Source organism: Convolutriloba macropyga, chromosome 9 (genome assembly GCF_964194025.1).
Source record: "Convolutriloba macropyga chromosome 9, txConMacr16.3, whole genome shotgun sequence".
NCBI classification, from domain to species: domain Eukaryota; kingdom Metazoa; phylum Xenacoelomorpha; order Acoela; family Convolutidae; genus Convolutriloba; species Convolutriloba macropyga.
Genome location: NC_134476.1, coordinates 36,055,887 through 36,074,449, shown reverse-complemented (window position 1 = coordinate 36,074,449; position 18,563 = coordinate 36,055,887). Strand labels below are relative to the sequence as shown.

The 18,563-nt window shown below is 37.7% G+C and overlaps 1 protein-coding gene across 1 annotated transcript; it reads left to right on the top strand.

Moving 5' to 3' along the window:
- The first annotated feature begins 146 nt into the window (after nucleotides 1-146).
- Nucleotides 147-18,067, top strand: LOC142346201 (uncharacterized). The gene is made up of 9 exons (XM_075398713.1): nucleotides 147-1,357; nucleotides 1,747-1,889; nucleotides 4,616-4,782; nucleotides 8,542-8,770; nucleotides 11,326-11,448; nucleotides 11,858-12,795; nucleotides 13,454-13,683; nucleotides 15,194-15,549; nucleotides 17,449-18,067. Exons 1-9 carry the CDS (start codon nucleotides 213-215, stop codon nucleotides 17,802-17,804), a joined length of 3,687 nt encoding a protein of 1,228 aa, XP_075254828.1. The 5' UTR covers nucleotides 147-212; the 3' UTR covers nucleotides 17,805-18,067.
- The last annotated feature ends 496 nt before the right edge of the window (nucleotides 18,068-18,563 follow it).

The window sequence follows — 18,563 nt, the reverse complement described above, 5'->3', positions numbered from 1 at the left end:
GCATTAGGAAGTCAATCATGCTGGTCTTTTCAATGGAATTGTATGATGATGCATTAACTTATTTCCGGAGCGAAATAATTAGGAATTCTTTTTTAGCAATTTTAGGATTCTTCATTTAGAATATTAAGCTATTACAAATGCTTTGAACAGTTTTCGAGGAACTTTAAATTTATTTGAAGCACTCTTAAAACGAGCGCTTAATTTTTCAAACAATGAGTTCGATTAAACCGAACCAAAATTTATCAACCTGGTCAGCCGCTGGCCCCGCAACCCTCGAAGTCCCACAGGTCAAAACGCCCGCTGAGTCGAAATCTTCATCAGCAAATGGAAATAACTCGTCAGTTCCCAGGGTGAATTATATATCTTTCAACCAGGGTGAGGGTTCTCGACCTAATAGTGGAACAGAATCGGTAAGTAACTTCAACTTACGTCGCTTAAGCAACGCGGGCGATTTCAAAATGGAGATTTTTAACATGAACACGGCTGCAAATCAGAACTCGACCCGCGCCTCATTTAAAGCGACCAAAAAGCGACGCGATACAAAACCAGTTTTGGACGATAAAGTTGCTAAGAACCCAAAATTAGCTGATCAAATTCACCATTTATTGGACCGGAATGAAGAAATTGTCCCTGACAACCGAAGTTGCTGCGCTAAGTTACGTGGACTAGTAACTTCGACGATTGATCCACAAAGTAACATTTACTTGATGTGGTTGTTTGTAACTAGCTGCGCCTGGCTATACAATCTATGGATAATTCCAGTTCGCTGGGCGTTTCAGCTGGACATGTCAAAACCCTGGATTTACGACAATGACTATTTCTGGTTTTCTCTCGATTATTTGGCGGATTCTATGTACCTAATGGACATATTTTTGTTCAAGACTAGACTTGAGTTTATAGATAAGGGTAAAAAAGTGAATGTTTACGAGCAAACTCGAGCGTTTTATTTTGCGTCTCAGCAGTTTAAAATTGATGGGTTTTCGTTATTACCGCTCGATTTATTATATTTTCTATTCGGTCATAAGGGCTGGCCATGTTTGTTGCGATTAGTGCGAATTCTTCGTTACAACGCATATTCGGAATTTGTCGTGAAATGCGAGCAACATTTGAAAAGTCCTCATTTATTTCGAATTACTAAAACGTTAATGTATCTCATTTTTGTAATTCATATTACTGCATGTTTGTACTTCGCGATGTCGACTGATTTTGGAATTGGGAAAAATCCGTGGGTTTATCAAGGCGATATTCAGATTCCGTTCGTTTCGGCTTATTTACGTTGCTTTTATTGGGGTTTGAAAACTGTGACAGCTATTGGGAATTCTGACTTCCCTATTACGTCGCGGGAATTGTTGTTCAGGCACTGTTTCCTTCTCTACCCCCCCCCCCCTCATCGTTGTTTTTATAGCCTCATGAAAGGTTGGTCTCAAAAAATTCATCGCATTCTCATCATCCCGCTCCACTCTCCCACCCTCAACAAAGTGAGATTTCTTGATAAATTTTGCCTGTAAAATCTGGCAGCTATGTTTCTGAAATTAACTTAAAATTGCTTCATTTCATAAAAATCGGGTTAAAGAGTTCGGTTAAACTAAGAAGAAAAATTAATGTAAAAATACGACTATTGGGGTCAAATTTTGATAGTCCTTAAGATGGTACTGACAATATTAATATACGACTATAAGAGTGTTCTAATATCAATAATAGAAAACGAATTTTAATCAGGGTCAAGGAAACAGTTCCTGTTTTTAGTATGACTAATTATCTGGTGGGTGTGTTCTTTTTCGCGATTGTGATTGGTCAGTTGAGAGAGGTGTTGGATGCTGCAACGAGTACTCGAAGTGCATTTCGAATGCAGTGTGACGCAACATTGAACTACTTGCGTGCGCGAAAAGGTACTGATAGTTCTTAAAATAGATCTCATAAAAGATGCTTCTGGAAACAATAAAATTGTAACAACTTTTGCTAAAGGTTGTTTATTCTAGAATATTCTTTTGCTCGCTTTCTTTACCAAGAGAGTTTTTCAGGCTTTACGTCTTGAGTTTTGCGTGATCAAAATGTGAGCATCTGAAATCAGTTGGTGGCCGTTGACTCCTAAAAGTCAAAAATCGCGAATTTGTTGCTTTTTTTATTTTGATTTTTTTGGTAGTCATTTGAGACCCACCCTCCTGTTACCGATAAGAAGCAAGACAATAAAAATCGAGCGCCCGTCTGTCAATCGAGAGCCCTTTGTCCCGAGGCTGGGTAGTTAAGTTTCGATAACATTGCTAAATTTGCGTGGTTATGTCCAAATGAAGTTATTAATGTAACTTGTTGGCCTTCGTCATCTTAACCATAAAATTTCTCAAATCGGCTTTCAGTAAAATAGGATTTTAAAATTGTTTGGAAAAATACCTGTTGCAGATTTAATAATTTTTTATGATGGAGTATTAGAAGTCATGGTGATCTGGTTTTCTCTATGCTCGGTTATTTATTATCTAGTTCTTTGCGTGGCTAATGTCCGAAAAGGCAAATTTCCATAAATTTGGCGTGTTGTGGAATCGAGTGAACAAACCGTGTCCCCACTTTTCTCGTTGCATATATCGTGGAGAGGTCTTACATTTTGTCATGAGTATCCACAGATAAATATCCGCCATTTTGAGCATTTAGTTAGCCTATAATTTGATTGCCGAATTTAATTAATAATTATTTGAGACCAAGTTTAAAGACTCAATTGTTCTTGTGAACAGTTCAATGGGTGATTGTATAACCGATCATCAATTGTAATCTAATATTACCGAGAAGAAATTTCAAATTAATCACTAATTAGGTTTTTTTTTCATTTCAGTGATTAGATAATTTAACTGTGGGAATCAGTGACGTGGAAATGATTTCCTTATAGTGTGATAACCAGTGAATTATGGTATGGAAACGAGTGACGAACGATTGTCCCAGATTTTCTTGATGGCGCTGTATGAAAAATGCGACACATATATATCCAAATTTGAAAGAAGTTTGAACTAAAGTGGCCTAGTGTCACCAGTTTGCACACACGCTTAGAGTTCTAATCTTAAAACACGGGTCGTGAAAAAACCCCACAAAATCGAATGTATGCTCGATTTTTCGGACATTGCCCACGTATTGTTGCCACCGCTACGGTCGTGAAATAACTGCTTGCTTGTTAATTTGATTGTTATCATTTTTAATTAAAAAAACGTTAAAACGAAGTTTGAAGCAATCATTAGTTTTGTGTGTATCAGGTTTATGCTAAACTTTTGCTTGACCGATTAGATTTCTTTAAAAAACATATTACGAAATTGTTTGAAGCTTTAGTTAATTTGTTGTTGCCCAGTTGCAGCCCACCATCCGGGGCTGCAATAGAATTCAACTTCTGGCTGTCGTCAGAGAGCACTACGTCCTACATTAAATTAATTTTTATAAATTCAAGATGAAATCATTGTGCATTAATAAATGTAGATTAAGGTTTTTGTTGACATTTTAATGACAAGTAAAATATTGATGCAGAAAAAATTTTCTACGGTGATATATAAATTGTGAATTGGTGCTTGAAAATAAAGTTGGAGAAACTATTTTAAAAAGTAAGCTTGGTTTTCAATGAAAATGTTTTATAAAATACCTTGCAAAAAGGCTCAATCTTGTCAATACGAAGCAAAAATGTCAATACGTGCTTTTAATATTTGCTAATTAAGCATTGCACGTCTGTTATATGATATTATATCTAGTGGTGATAGATTTGAGCACCCTAATAACAGTGGTTGACTACTATGGCGTACGAGGTGGTAAAGTATCGTGGATTGTGATTCCTTGTAACTTTTTGTTGTAACATTATAATACATTGTGAATTAAAAAATTTTAATCCAAGCGATCTGTTAGTTGGCGGCTCCTGTTTTGCTGGTCTTGGCGCTGTTATAAAAAGATCTGATTACTGGTGTTCTAAATGATTTATGAAGTTCAATTTAATTTGGATTTTGAAGTGAACAAATTTTAAATTTTGGAAAAGCTCTAATCGGGTTGGAACGAAACTCTGAAATTGTCAGTTTCTAAAACGTAAAGGAATATTTGAAGTTTACCCCGGTAAAAACACCGACAAGTAGCCTTACTTTCTTCTTTTTTTAACTATTAATGATATTAATTGCTCTCAAACGAAGTTTGTAGCAATTATATTAGTCCTGTGGTCTGTTTTTATTCGATTTTTCGTCTTCCCATTTGACTTTTCGTCTTCTAAAACGAGATAATAGGTAGCGATCGGAGAGCATTAAGTTCCCTTAGAGCCCTAAGCCTTACTATACTCTAAGAATGCGATTCACCAAAACTGTTTTGAGGAGACAATTTCATGGTGTGAAGGCCGGTTCTTAGTTTTATGAGAATTTGATCCCCCTCTGTACCCCCGCCCCTAATGCTAGCATCCCTAAGCCCCAGCTGGCTTCTACTGAAGCCAACCGCTCGCCGGTCGTTAGAGCAATTCACCCGACTTTGTCGTAAAAAGTTCCATTAATTTCGATGTTAATTCTTGCACAAGCTAAAACCGCTGAATTTTTTCAATTATGTGGAAAAGAAACAATTTTTTTGGTAATGCTCAGTCTTGATCCATTGAGACAAAATTGTGTGCCATATTGTTCAGTTCCCGACTACATGTTGCAAAAAGTGCGGATGTGGTTCGACTACGTTTGGGAGACTCAAAACATGGTCGACAACAGAGAGGCACTGGATTCCCTCCCTGACAACTTGAAAGCCGAGCTCAGAATGGATGTGAACCTGAATATCCTTAAGAAGATCACTATTTTCAAGGTTTGTAATCTTCAAAACATCCAAACTTTAATTTCTGACTTAAATTGATCTTTGATCCGGCATTCTCCTTACAGCGCCATCACTCCTCAGATGAGTTTGCTCTAGAGTTGCTTCTTTCAAGAAATTGAATTATTATAAGACAGTTATGTTACATTAGTTTTAAAAAAAGGATCTATTCTGTTTCGGCCCCCAGTGTTTTTATGACCCCCAGTTACTAATTATATGTTGTTATATAGTACGTTACTATGTAAGAAAATAGCACGTGCGCCTGGGGGTCTTAAAAGATTTTTACTGGCTAAACAGGGGGGACAGAATACATCCAAAAAAGATATCTACCCGCAAAACTATTGGCTATTTTGATCCTTCCAATTTTTCACCCCCTAAACCTCCACCGTCAGGGCCAATACAATACCAACAAAGTTTGCAACAGAGTTTAGACCTCAATTTCGCTGTTAAAGAAAAGCAACAATGAAGTTAGGCTCAATCACCAATTTTGAAAGTTGATCAAGCAAGATGTCATTTTTTCCAAGCGTCCCATTTTTTTCAAGGTTTCACGTTTCATATCACACTAGACTTTGAACATAATCAGTTTTCGCTCACTTTTCACACTTGTCTCGAAGAGTTCAACCTTACAAAATGGTATAAAATGAGCAAACAACTGAGCAAACTACTTGGAAAAAATTCTTGGAAGCCTTAAGGCATGTTTTTTGGAAAATTTTATTGGAAGCCCAATTTATTCTCATGAGACAAAGCATGCACTTTTCAAATATAATTAAAGCGGATAATTGAAAACAGGAAACGGTCACAAAGAGGACGGTTTTAAGGTCTATAATTGAGTCAATATAATTTTAAATATTGAGTCAAATATTTTTATAAATTGCTCATTTTTCTAAAAACCATAAAGAGTGACAATGAGAGTGACACAACAGAGCCGACTTCTGTGATCCATTCGATCCTACAATAATATTAAGGAATTCAGAAAAAAAGTATTTGTGTTGAACGATTATTCAATTTTTGGATTGATTCGCTGCACGAGAATTGCAATGTTACAACTTTTAATTGAATTCTCTGAGTTTTGAAAAGCGAAACTGGGATCTAAATACGTTAGAGGATAATTCTCGGAAGCCTTCGGCAATTGGAGCTCAGCCTCGGGCGCAAGCGCCCTCGGCTTTAAGCTCTAATTGCCTTAGGCTTCCTAGAACTGTACTCTAACATATACTTGTACCAATTAATTAGACCTCTGAACCTTTTAATTTCTTGTCCTCAAAAATGATATAAACCGGTAAAGCCCGGAGGGCATTAAGTGACTGAGGAGCGCTCTTAGAGCCTTACGCCTTACTAGTCTATAAATATGCGATTCACAGAAACTCCTATGAGAAGGGAATTTCATGATGTTTACGGCGGTTCTTAATCCCCCCCATACTCCTGTGTCCATCTTCCTCCACCTGGCTATTTGAACATCACCCACCCCTCTCATCCAGCTCTTCCAACCCTATCCCCCCAACGCTTGACTCCCCTCTCCCCCAACGCTTGACTTCCCTCTCCCCCCAACGCTTCAACCCCCCCCCCCCCCAACGCCTCAACCCCCCCTTCGTGCTAGCATCATTTCGAAGCTCCAGCTTGCTATCACCAAAGTCAACCTCTCGTCGCTTGTCTGCGATCCATTTGCCCGACGTAAGTCGGTTATGTCTACACCTCTTCACACTCAGAGGTGGAAAATTTATCAATAAGCACAACAGTACACGAGCGCTTCAGTAGTTTTTTTTCAAAGTATCCAAATTTTCCTCTTCGCTGAGGTACTGAGGCAATTTGTTCCATGTCTTGGGCACGCTGACCAAAAAGATCTTCCTCCAAGAGTTGTCTTATATTTGGGCACGTAAAGTAAACGTTTTTCTTAGAGTAGTTGAGACTTGGCAACCTAACAACACAATCCCAATACTTCGGTAAAAGTTTGTGCTGAATTTTAAACGTAAACAACGCTACTTTGTTCTGCGAAGTGGCGTTTTGCATACGTTTCATTTTCAATGAGCCAGATAGGAAGGTTAAAATGCAGTGAATCACAATAGTCAACAAGATTTTACGAAGAAGGATTCGCGTGACTTTTTGTTTTCGCAATTCAGATAAATTTAAGGGAATGATGATTTCGTGTCTGCAAAAAAGCTTGTCTGTGCTGACTTTATTAGTTTCACTTTGCAATGCAATATTTTCATCCACTTTAAGTTCTAATAGACTTGCTATGCAACTCCTTTGATTTTTTTTAGGTGATATAAAAATTACAATTAGAAAATCTTGGTTCATAAACGATCCTTGTTATCAGTTCAACCCATGCAATCACGCATGCAATCACAATAGCTTCCTTCTTGGAAAAATTGTTTGAGCTTAAACTTCCTGTTCTGGGCAATCACATTTCACCCGCCACTGAGGTACAACTGGAATGATAATTCATTAAATTTGGGCTCCCCACTCATTGGGTGAGTCAAAAACTTATCACTATAGATTGTCCCCGCTCATGGATGACTCACTAGTCAAGGCCGACTCGCCTCTTAACTTCTGCAACAAGGATTCAAAGATCTGCTCCCGTTTCATATGTGTCTATAGTCTCGCATCCCTTGCAAGGAGCATGATTGCAGACCCCCGAATTGCTGTAACAAAGACTGATTGAGATAACCTACTGAAGGCTACCGACAACCCCGCCACCTGCTAATTTCTGTTATCAGCCAGAGTAGCGATTCGTTTGAGGGTCTTACGAACTGTCTCTGAAAATCCTCCTTTGAAAAATATTTTCAAAAACTCCCATTCCGTTTGAGCAAAAACTTTTTTCAGTTTATTCGAAAACAGTTATTTCCGTCTTCTATCGAAAGAATCGATATTAGGACCAAAGTTGTTCACTCTTTATTTAGTTGTTCACTCCAAAGTTGTTACAGCCCAAGCTGTAAGTTCGCATAGACTTACCCGGTTCTTTTCCATCATTGCGAAAATCTCTTCCTGTCAAAAAGCATCTAGCTCAAATAAGATCTGACCGTCATCGGCGTAAAAATGATAAACAGTTTTCAACATATCTAGAATTTCGCACAGGGGAGCCAAATAAAGAGTGAACAACTTTGGTCCTAATATCGATTCTTTCGGTACGTCAATATCTTGAAATGAATCATTTGGGTAGCTCTGCTCTGCTTTTGCTATTCTCACACGAAAGAATTTTTGAAAAAAATTAAACGTCTTCACTCAGAACAAATCTTCTCATGGTTTTTACCCATGTTACATGAGATAAAGTTGCTTCACCATAAACAAAAAGTGGAAGCAGGAAAAAGTAGCTATGTCTAGTGAAATATAGGTTACGTGTCTGTGATGAAGTAAGTGTGAAAATCTGGCATCGAGATAAGTGTGCTGGTTCGAGATGTGACACAGAATTTTGAAGTAACCCCAGTCGAAGCTTTGAAATGCCGGAATTTTTAAAATCGGTTTTTTTTGTATAATCTGGCAGGCATTGCAGGGATCTGGCATTTTAAAACTGGCACATGCGTGTGTCAAGCAAGGTTACGTGACTCTGCTGAAATTATGACTTAAGAGTGACTGAGTTCAAAATTCTGACTTATATGTCGAACCGGTATGCTGTTCTCGATGCCAGACTTTCTCAGTGACGTCATCGGAGTCTCGTAACCTATGCATGAAACATGCACATCTCATGTTTCCTAATCTGGCACTGTATATAGGAAGAACTGGCATTTGAAAATGTTTCTATAAACCATAATGGGTTTAAAGGGTCTGAGTGACATGTTCCTGAATGATCTGGTGTTGAGACTTCGCCCAATCATTTACATCCCGGGTGACTTCGTCTGCAAGAAGGGAGAGGTAGGCAAGGAAATGTACATTGTGAGTAGGGGGGTTGTCCAGGTGGCTGGGGAGGATGAGGCCACTGGGAAGAGAATAATCTTGGCCACTTTGCAACCTGGAGCTGTTTTTGGAGAAGTTAGTCTGCTGGGAATAAAAGGTATGTATTTATTTGTATCTCTTCCGTTTGTGCCCCCCCCCCCCCCCCCCCCAGCTGGCGCATATTATTTGCACAACCAGACGTACGTGCCATTTTTAGCTAATGATTTACTATGTAATGGCACGTGCTCTGTAACTGAGGGCGCAAAACGTACAGAGGGGAGGGGGGCACAAACGGAAAATAATCATTTATTTTTAGCACTTGCTGTTGGGTTTGATATAAAATTTAGGTCCATTTAGCTATGGCTGTTGTTTTCGCTCTATAGCTTTGAAGCATAATAGTGTTCATTTCATGGATCTTTTTGCTTCTTCCATTGTGCGGCTAACTGGTTTAACTAGTTTCAGAGTGGTCTGAAATTTAAAAAAAGCAACACTGAGTTCCTAGCCATGTCAACGAGTAAACAACTTATATTAATCCGGCAGTGTATTTATTTACAAATTACTTATTTTAACATTCAACAGAAAAATTAAGTAAATTAAAATTTTGTCGCATTTTTGAAAAGAAGCGTTAAATTTATACGTTTTTATGCGTCGACTCAACAACAGTAATTTGAATTTTTTCCCAAATTAAAAGCTACGCCGTTTTGATTAAGTAACCTTTTCACAAACAATGGTTCAAGTTAAAAACTGAGCAGAAGAAATTTGGGGATTTTTTCTAATCTATATCTATATCACAAGTTTAACCACCCAAATTGAGATGTCAGCGCGAGACGAGAACCGCTAAGAACTGAGAGCTAACGCAGAGCTTAAATTGGCTCCCTGTATTGCTTTAAGGTAATACAGAGAAAAAATGAGTTTTGCATTTTGGTAGAAAAAATTTTAGGTTTCAGAACAATTTTTTTGTCTTAGTCTCATAATGATTCCCCGTGATTAATGACCGTTTTTTCTATTTCGTCTTTGCGATTTTTAATACGACCATATGACGTCACAACCACTTAAAATCTGCTTTTTGTTTATTCGTTCGTGCAATTTCAACTAAAATATGTGCGTGACGTCAGTTATCGCTCTTAGTGGAGCGAGTTTTTTTGTTCATTCGCGTGGTTAAATTTTTGGTCACACTTGACTTACCTCACTCACAAAAATGACTTCCTTACTTTGAATTTGACTTATATTTTACTTTAATTCAAAGAGATAAGGTCGAGTGAATGTGTGTCACTCTAAATGAAGGTTATTAGAGAGGGTAGCTATTAGAGGCAGCAAACACTTTCACAGTTTTAATCAAGATATAACATATCAGTCTTCAATGAAAAGACAAATTTTTTTGTCTCTTTTTAACTGTTTTATTTGAGACTGCAGATCTACAAAGCTATTGCGGCTATTTTCTGGCAATCTTCTAGATATGTTTTCTTTTTTTTTCCAAAAATATTGCAATCTTTTTACTTGCAAAAAGAGGTTTAAGGCGAATATATTCCGACTGAATTTAATATCTTGAAAAGATTCAATTTTTTGTCTTAAATATGTTGCCCTTAATGACAAGTTTAGCTGTTTTTCTTTAGATACAATCAATTTTTGATCAATTGCGTGAATGAATACTGCGGAGTAGTGCAAATGACTTAATACCAGGGCATTTAAAGACGAGTCTCAATATTTTTTTGTGTAATAGATTTTTATCATGAATTGTTTTTATTCGTTGGACCATTTTTCGTAGGATATGTTTAATAGCCGCCGTCAGCCTCTCAAACGTCCATGATTTAGGCGCTCTCATTTTTTTAATTCGCTTTACCGTTTGATAACTCTTTTCGTTTTACATAATTCACGATTTTCACGTTTGACTTTTGACTTGCTTCACTCACTGTTTCAACTGAATGGATTTTAAGTTCTTTCACGCTTTGAATTACGCAATGTAGTGAATACAGTTAATGTCTAAAGAGCAAAATCAAAAGAAACGAGATAAACCGAAAAAGCCCGGTCATTAAGTCATAGTGCATTAGGTTATCAAATTTCATTAGAGCGATTGCTAGCTGATATTAGTATTAAGCTTAATAACCTTGAGTTTAGAAGCTGAATTAAGTATAGATTAAGAATCTAACTGAAACTGCACACTGAATTAGAACAATTTTTGAAACTAAGGAAATCTTTGTCAATCTCTTCTTTTCTGTTTGAATCTCGATATGCGTCTAGCGCGTCAACGGGGCTATTTTCCGGCAATCTGCCGGCTATGTTTAACTTTCTTTCTATGTCACCGGGCCTGTCGCGGAAACCCGACAATTTTTTCAAAAATCTGCGGCAGACAAATCTATTCTGTGAATTCGGCGCCAATGGACTGAGAAGACTCTATTCTCTTATATAGCGATTAAAGTTTATATTTTAGACAGTCTTTTAATAGAGCCGTTTGGTCACGGAGTTAGGTAAGTCTACTTGGCGCGTAGAAATAAGTAGCTCTAAGTCTATAAACTTAAGGCAATACAGAGAGCCAATTTAGGGTCTGCGTTAGCTCTCAGTTCTTATCGGTTCTCGTCTTGCGCTGACATCTCAACTTGGGTGGGTAAACTTGTGATGTAGATCTTACCAGTTCCCGTTGTTTGTTGTTTGCTTACTTCGTTTTCTTGTTTACAGGTATGAGCAGACGGACAGCCGATATCATATCTCCTGGTTTTGCCAATCTGTTTGTACTCAACAAGGCAGACTTGTACGAGTTGACGAAAGAGTACCCAGCAGCTCAGAAAGCTATCAAGGAATGTAGTTCTTTTCCCAGTTGCGAAGTACATTTTGATAGTTTTTTTCGGGGGGGGGGGGGGGGGGGTAACAGTTATATACCCACTAAGCGGGGGACCAGAGTAAATAGAGTATTTGATCGCGTTTCTATGATATTTTTATTAACCATTTTGAAGCGATTTTAGTTAATTTAATTCTGTTGGTTTCAAATTTGATTGCCAAGAACTGTAGAAGTTGCAAAAGAGTTTTAAAATCTTGTAAGAAGATAATTGGTTCGTGAAAAAAGGACCCTGGTGAATAATGAATCCAGCTTTAGTCTTATTTTGCCAATAAATCTAACTAATAAAATTATAAATTTATTAGTTGCTTTAATCGCGGTAAAAGATTTTTAAGTGATAATTTTTACGGGTGTGCGTTCTTAAACATTTTTTAGTTAGCGAAGTTATGAACATGCGAGATTTTTCACTGCTTTTTCAAACTGATGATGGGAAAATAACTATACAGGAGCGAACACGTGAAGTTGCTAAGCAATATGGAAAGTCAGCCAGTCGATTCAGAGAGGCTGGAAAACTTCTGGCCGCCAAGAAACCCGAAATCTTGACGCATATTCTGAAGAAAAATTTGGTCAACACCGAAAACAATCCGGATGACCCATCAGCTGGTGCGGCTTCTGTTCTGGCTCCTGGCGGTGGATTAAACTCCGGATTTTTAGCTAATCTGAAAAGTCAAATTGAACGGGAACGGCTTCAAAGTGTTAAAGAGGGCAAAGCTAAGAAAGAGTCACAGAAAGATTGCGCTAAGGCATCGGTTCTAGATCCAAAAAGTGCCGAGTTTTTACCAGTAATCGAGACAAACGAAAGCTTAGGAACGTTACCGAATGTTCCATCTGCTAATTATCCTTCAGATAAATTTGGATCAAGCGTTGATAAACAAGACTACGGTCCCGAATCACCGGAAACCGCAACTCCGCAAGATGTCCGGAAGTCAAGGTACCGACAGAAACCAGTTCCACCTCCTCGGCAAAAAGGATCCATTTTGAAGTCGTTCGGAGCTCCTCAATCGCTTGACGAGAACCTTGTCCGACTTCAAAACGAGGAATCGCAAATCCATAAGGAACCGCTTTGTTTCAAACAAAGTAACAGTCTGGACTGTGGAACCGGAACTTTGAAGAGAAATCAAAATCGCTATGGACTGACTGAAGGATTCGATGAAATGGAAGAAGGAAAAGACATTTTCGGGAATGTTCGGGCACCTCCGATTCCACCCAAGCCAGACGTGGCAAGTTACCGCGGTTCGAACCGGTTCAGAACATCAAATGACAGTCTGGCCAGTTCTATGACGCCAGTCACGCTTAGGAAAAGATCCAAAGAGGTAACAACGATCTGAAGATCAGGTCCCAGGATCCAAAATCCCGGAGGATCAAGTCCCAGTTCCAATACCGACTTGGCCGAGGAAAGAGAGAGAGAGGGGGGGGGGGGGTAAGACATAAGAGTCTCTCCAGCGCCTAAATTTTGGTCTGTACATACAGCTCCTCACTCGCAACCCAAGTTAATGTGGCCAATACCTGTCTTTCTTAGATATCGGACCTGATCTTGAGCTCCTTTAAGTTAATTATCAGGCAGTTTTCGGCTAGACCTCAGTTGTTAATTCTTTTTGACTTAGTCTTTGATAGAAAGTCTAGCGCTCTCTTAGACGAGGAGTTTTTCGTTTTTAAGGAAACTTGTTCAGGTAATAGCTAATTTTCTAAAAAGACAGCTTTAAATTGTAATACAAATCAAGTTCTTTATTTGGCAACCCGTAGAATTAATAAACTCTTCGCGACAGTTAGTCGAATATTCTAGTCCATTATCACAAACCTCATTTTTCCTTGTTTTTGTGGACTTATCAGGCTTTATCAACGTCTATATAAAATTTTTCTCAATCTGAGCAACTCAGAAATGATCCAAACTCTAAGATCGGAATCAAATGTTTGTTTCAAAAATGTCTCATCACACTTCATTTTAAACGAGTCACTTGGCCTGGGTTCCAGGCGTCCATTCGCCGCGAGACCCGCATCACCTCCGGATCCCAACTGTCTAGAATGAGTAGCCGAGAGTGTGCTGAGTTGCTAGTGAGTACTCTGGACCAGATGACCCTCACCAGGATGATCGAAAATGTTGTGACTGCGGCTGCCGAGTCAAACCCGGACATTCTTCTCAGTCGCCAGACTAGTGTCAATACAACTACCAGTGACCAGCAGCAACAACCTCAGTACGCCAGGTTTGTTTTTGTCACTTTATTGTTGTAATCCTCAAATGTATTTAGGGGCTAGAAACTTTATGGGACCTTGCTTTTTAATTGCTCTCAAACGAAGTTTGTAGCAATTATGTTTATATTAGTCCTGTGTCTTTTTATGCGATTGTTCGCTTAACCGATTTTTCGTCTGACCTATTTGATTTTTCGTCCTCAAAAACGGGATAAACAGACAGTGCTCGGAGGGCATTAAGTTCTCTTAGAGCCCTAAGCCTTACTGTACTCTAATAATACGATTCACCAAAACTGTTTTGAGGAGACAATTTTATAGCGTGGAGGGCGCTTCTTAATCCTAAAAGTTTGATTCCCTCAGTCACATCACCTCACCCCCATTACTCCCATCCCTCAACACTCCCATTGCCCACCCTCCTGTCGATTTGAACCCCCCTACCATCTAGCCTTAGCAACCCTACTCCCATTGCTTGACCCCACCCCTCAACGCTGCCCCCCCCCCCCCCAGCGCTGCACCCCCACCCCACCCACACACACACACACTGGTCAACCCCTTATTGCTAGCCTCACTAAGCCGTGGCTAGCTACTACCAAAGCCAACCGGTCGCCAGTCGTTTGGGAGCCATTCACTCGATGTTAGTCGGTTATGTTTGTTAAATCATTTATGGTGGATCGATATGTTTTCCGGAAAGATACAAAAGAGACATTTTATCCATTGAGAAGATCTTGAAAAACTGAATTAATCCTAGAAGAGACATTTCATTGTTTTTGTTTTCTCGAGTAGAAAGGGAGGCTTAAAATTTGTTTTTAGAAATGGAGACAAATTTGTTTTTAGAATTCTGAAACAACATCCTCTTAAGAGCAAAGTTGTCTAAAATGTTTGATTAATTGTCCTACAATTTTAAAACTACATTACTTTCTTAAAAAATGAGCACCTATTGTAATCATTTCCAGCAATTGAAAAGCATCAATTTTGGGTTTTTATTTAAAATGCAACATCAATCATTTACTAATTCCACGTATTTAACGGTTACTAATTCTCTAACAAATTTTTTCGTTTATTAATTTTGTTGATTATTCGATTAATTCGATTCAACCCTTACAGTCCTTGAAGCTTTATTCCTTTTAAAACAACATAGTGTGCTATTCTATGAAAATCATCTGAGCAAAATATAACGATGATTGAAATAAGGTAAATCATTAGTGGAACGATAAATATTGAATTATTTGTTGCTTCCGGATTAATTTTAGGGATCAGATTTGTTTTCATAAAACTCTTCTGAAAGAATTAAAATTTTTAAATTGAGTTTAAGCACCCCAGCAGCGAACTTTTTTTAAATGGATGTTTTACTGTATGAATGAACAAATATGAAATTCATGAAACTCATTGGATAGTTTTGCTGACTTTTTCGCTTTACCATTTTGGATTTTCTGACTTTTTTTTTGGTAAATTCTCTTAATTCGTTTTTCAGTTCAATTGATTTCTAGTTATGCAAAAATCATAGTCAGTTTTTTTGTTTAAAAGTTCTACTACCTTGTACGGGGCAACCAGCATCCAACATCAAAAAGACCCTCTGAACAACACAGAGACTATAACTTACACCTCATTGGCTGAAAGCAAACGACTAGAGAAGCAGCATCGACCAGTCACATTTGAGAATGGTCTTTCAGCCAATCAAAACGCAGATCTACCACAACCCGCACCCAATGAGAGGTTCCGTCCTGGTGTGAACAAATCGAGTGGTCCGCCCACGTATTCGGCATCGAAGTCGATTCCGAATTTGGAAGGTGTTGACATTCCGATTGATCTGGACGCCCTTTTGGACTCTCTCGTGATACCCTGGGATCCTCCGGAGAACGACATCGATGACATAATGAAAAGTATGAGTTATCCAAATCTGTTGTTCGGGAAATATAGATAAACGCCGTGTTTAGAGATGGGATATAGAGATAATGATTTCTTAAGGTTTTCGAAAAATTTCTATTTTGGGCCTAAACGACACTTGGCAACCTTATTTATCCATTTATTATATTACGCATAAGTCTTCTACTAGCATAAATTGTTAAATTTCAGTGATATTTATTGTAATGCCTTATAGCTGCTGTTATCAAGGTTTTTTTGCGGCTTTGAAGGGTCGAAAAACGAAGTGGAGCTAAATTCTTACTGGCGACATGTTAATGTTTTTGTTTCATCATCAGAAGTCTTTCCAAATTTGCTCGTTTTCACATATAGGAGGACCTTTTTTGTTGTATTCATGTCACAGCCTAATGGATAAGAAACAACGTACAGCTCTCAGAGCCACACAAATTTTCCGCCTTTTGCGATTTCCCTCCAAGTCTAACAAGAAGTTTTTTAACAAATATCTCCAAACACAACGATCGGGGACCAAAATTTCTCTGTCGATGGAAAGATATTTTGAGACACATGTTTTGGATCAATAATTGGGGGGTCATCAGAATCTTCTGTGAGAAAAACGTAGCAAATTCTGTCCTCAGCAATTAGCAATATTCATTATTTGAAGGAGGGAGACAGCTAGCCACACTAACAACTAATTCGAAAAAACCCATTTGAGTATCCACATTAACAACTAATTCGAAAAAACCATTTGAGTATATAGTTCCTTACACCTCAGGAGGGGCAGGAACAAATATTTGCTGCACCGAACAACACATCTATTAAAAAGTTTCATTTTTCTTTAAGCTTTGAAAAATTCAAAATTTTTACAAAAACAAGAATATTAAATCAAGGTCGAAAAATAATTCTGATTGATGCATGGAGTAGTTGAATAGGAATTGCTACATCACAAATACTGTTCCAACGGGCTGGAGTCAAACCAATTTTTTTCAATTTAATTGCTAAAACGTTAACTCCTAATGGAACAAAAATTTTGGTAACTATAGAGAAGTTTAAGCTCACTGCACAAAAATTGAATCTTATCATTTCCAAAGTAAACAAAACGTAATAAATTTAAAAACAAAATTTTTTTAAAGAAGAAATGTAGAAATTCCTTTGGCTACAAAAGATATCTTGACTTTCGATTCTTATGCTGTCTTTAATCTAATTTTTTTTATTTCTTTCTTCCGCATTTCTCTTTCTTTTTTCTGCCTTTTTCTCATGTCTGACGACTTTTTGTTTCTTCGTGTGCCACTCTTTCTTGTTCTACATTTGTTCTAGAACATTTATTGACTTTTTGACTTTTTACGCTCGTTTTCTTGCTTTTAACCCGACCTAAATTGCGCGCATTCAAAAATTATAGCGGTTGCTGAAACAAAATCGACTGTAAATCCCTGGAATTACAAAATACGACGCCGGGGATTACAGTTGTAACGCTTCGAATTTTCAAAAGTTTTTGCACTCAAAAATGTTCTCAATTTTAGAATTGAAGTTTTTAAGGTGGCCGCTATAAATATTTCCAACTCATTTTTCTATCTGTTTCTATCTGAAATTTACGGCAAGCAAGTCTATTTCGCAGCTAATCTGGCTGTCTCCTGGCTGTGTTTTTGTTAAAGGAAGTCTTGGAAACTGCTGTTTTCTGATGAATTCTTTAACCGCATGTGAACATCAGTTTTTCTGTTTTTTTTCTCAACCCATGTTTGTTTGTTTTTGTTTGTAGTTTGTTTGTAGTTTAGTGACCCATTATCGAAGGCTGTCACCTATCGTTTCTTACAAATCTCATCAGATAGTTGATCAGCTGCTATATGGTCATAATCTTTTTTCCCGAGTTTTTCAAATCTAAGGAAAGCTTTAAATACCAATAAACTGTTTGAAACAATTTTCAGCGGCTGACCAACTGCAGTCGTCAGATCGATCACGTGACAATCTACTGAAGGCCAGAAATGAACAAATAAAACCACTTTCTGTCAGCACAAACAACTATGGAATGAAAAACAACGACGGAAACCGAATTGGCCAATCAAATTTCAGAAACCATTTGCGATCCAATGACGGTTTTCATGGCCCGAATTCGGATGCGGGAAATGTTCATAACTTTATCAACGGTGGAGGTCGTGAGAGGTCACCGGCGTCAAGGGATGTTTCGATGTCGCCGATTCCAACTGCGAGGTCGAGAAGTCCTCTAAGAAGACATAATTTGACCTATGCAATGGGAACCAATTACAATTTAGGAAGATACTGAAAAAATGGGAACAAAATTCAGACATCAAATTTACGGTTGATGCCTTTGGTAGAACCTGACCAATATTCAGCTCTTGTCATCTTCATAAATTAAAAATCTTAAAATTTTAGGTTTATTCCCCCTCTGATAGACAGTTATGTCTAACAGGTGCCGATATAGAAACTGAAATAGTGTCACTATAAATTAAAGTACACGAATGTTTGTATAATTTTCTCCACTTCAGCACTGTAGAAGTTTAATTTTAATTCCATATCTTTTATAAAGATTCGTTTTGAAAATGAGAAAAGTATGGCCACATGAAAAAATCATCACCGTGTGATATGGGATATAGCAGAAAGGCTTCATTTTACCATCCTCCCTTTTTTTTCGAACTTACTATGTGCAAAATTTGTTTTCGACTCTTGTTCCTTAATTTTTTGTTTGATTTCAGATGAAATTCAGCGTTTCAGTTGAAAGAAAAAATTAAGAAACTAAAATAATTCTGATTACGAGAGAACTAGTTATCAGAATTTTGCACGTATATTAAATTTTTCAAAATTTTGCGTGTAAATAGTTTATTTTGATATTGTTTCCCTAATTTCTGTTTGAAAAAAGTAAATAAAGCTTTTTATTCAGTACTTTTTGTGGTTAGATGAACTTAAAAGTGTCAAATGAGAATTTCCGCGAGCTTTCTACTTATATTAGATCGTTATTTTTTCAAACAATTATGACTTTACTGTAGTTATCAGAAATAGTTTGTTCTGCATTGCTGTAGATATA

Excerpts from the sequence above, each read along its gene's own strand:
- LOC142346201 (XM_075398713.1), top strand. The coding sequence starts at position 213 with ATGAGTTCGATTAAACCGAACCAAAATTTATCAACCTGGTCAGCCGCT. Across the intron at positions 1,358-1,746 it reads TCGCGGGAATTGTTGTTCAG|TATGACTAATTATCTGGTGG; the intron begins GCACTGTTTCCT and ends TCCTGTTTTTAG. Across the intron at positions 15,550-17,448 it reads CATCGATGACATAATGAAAA|CGGCTGACCAACTGCAGTCG; the intron begins GTATGAGTTATC and ends AACAATTTTCAG.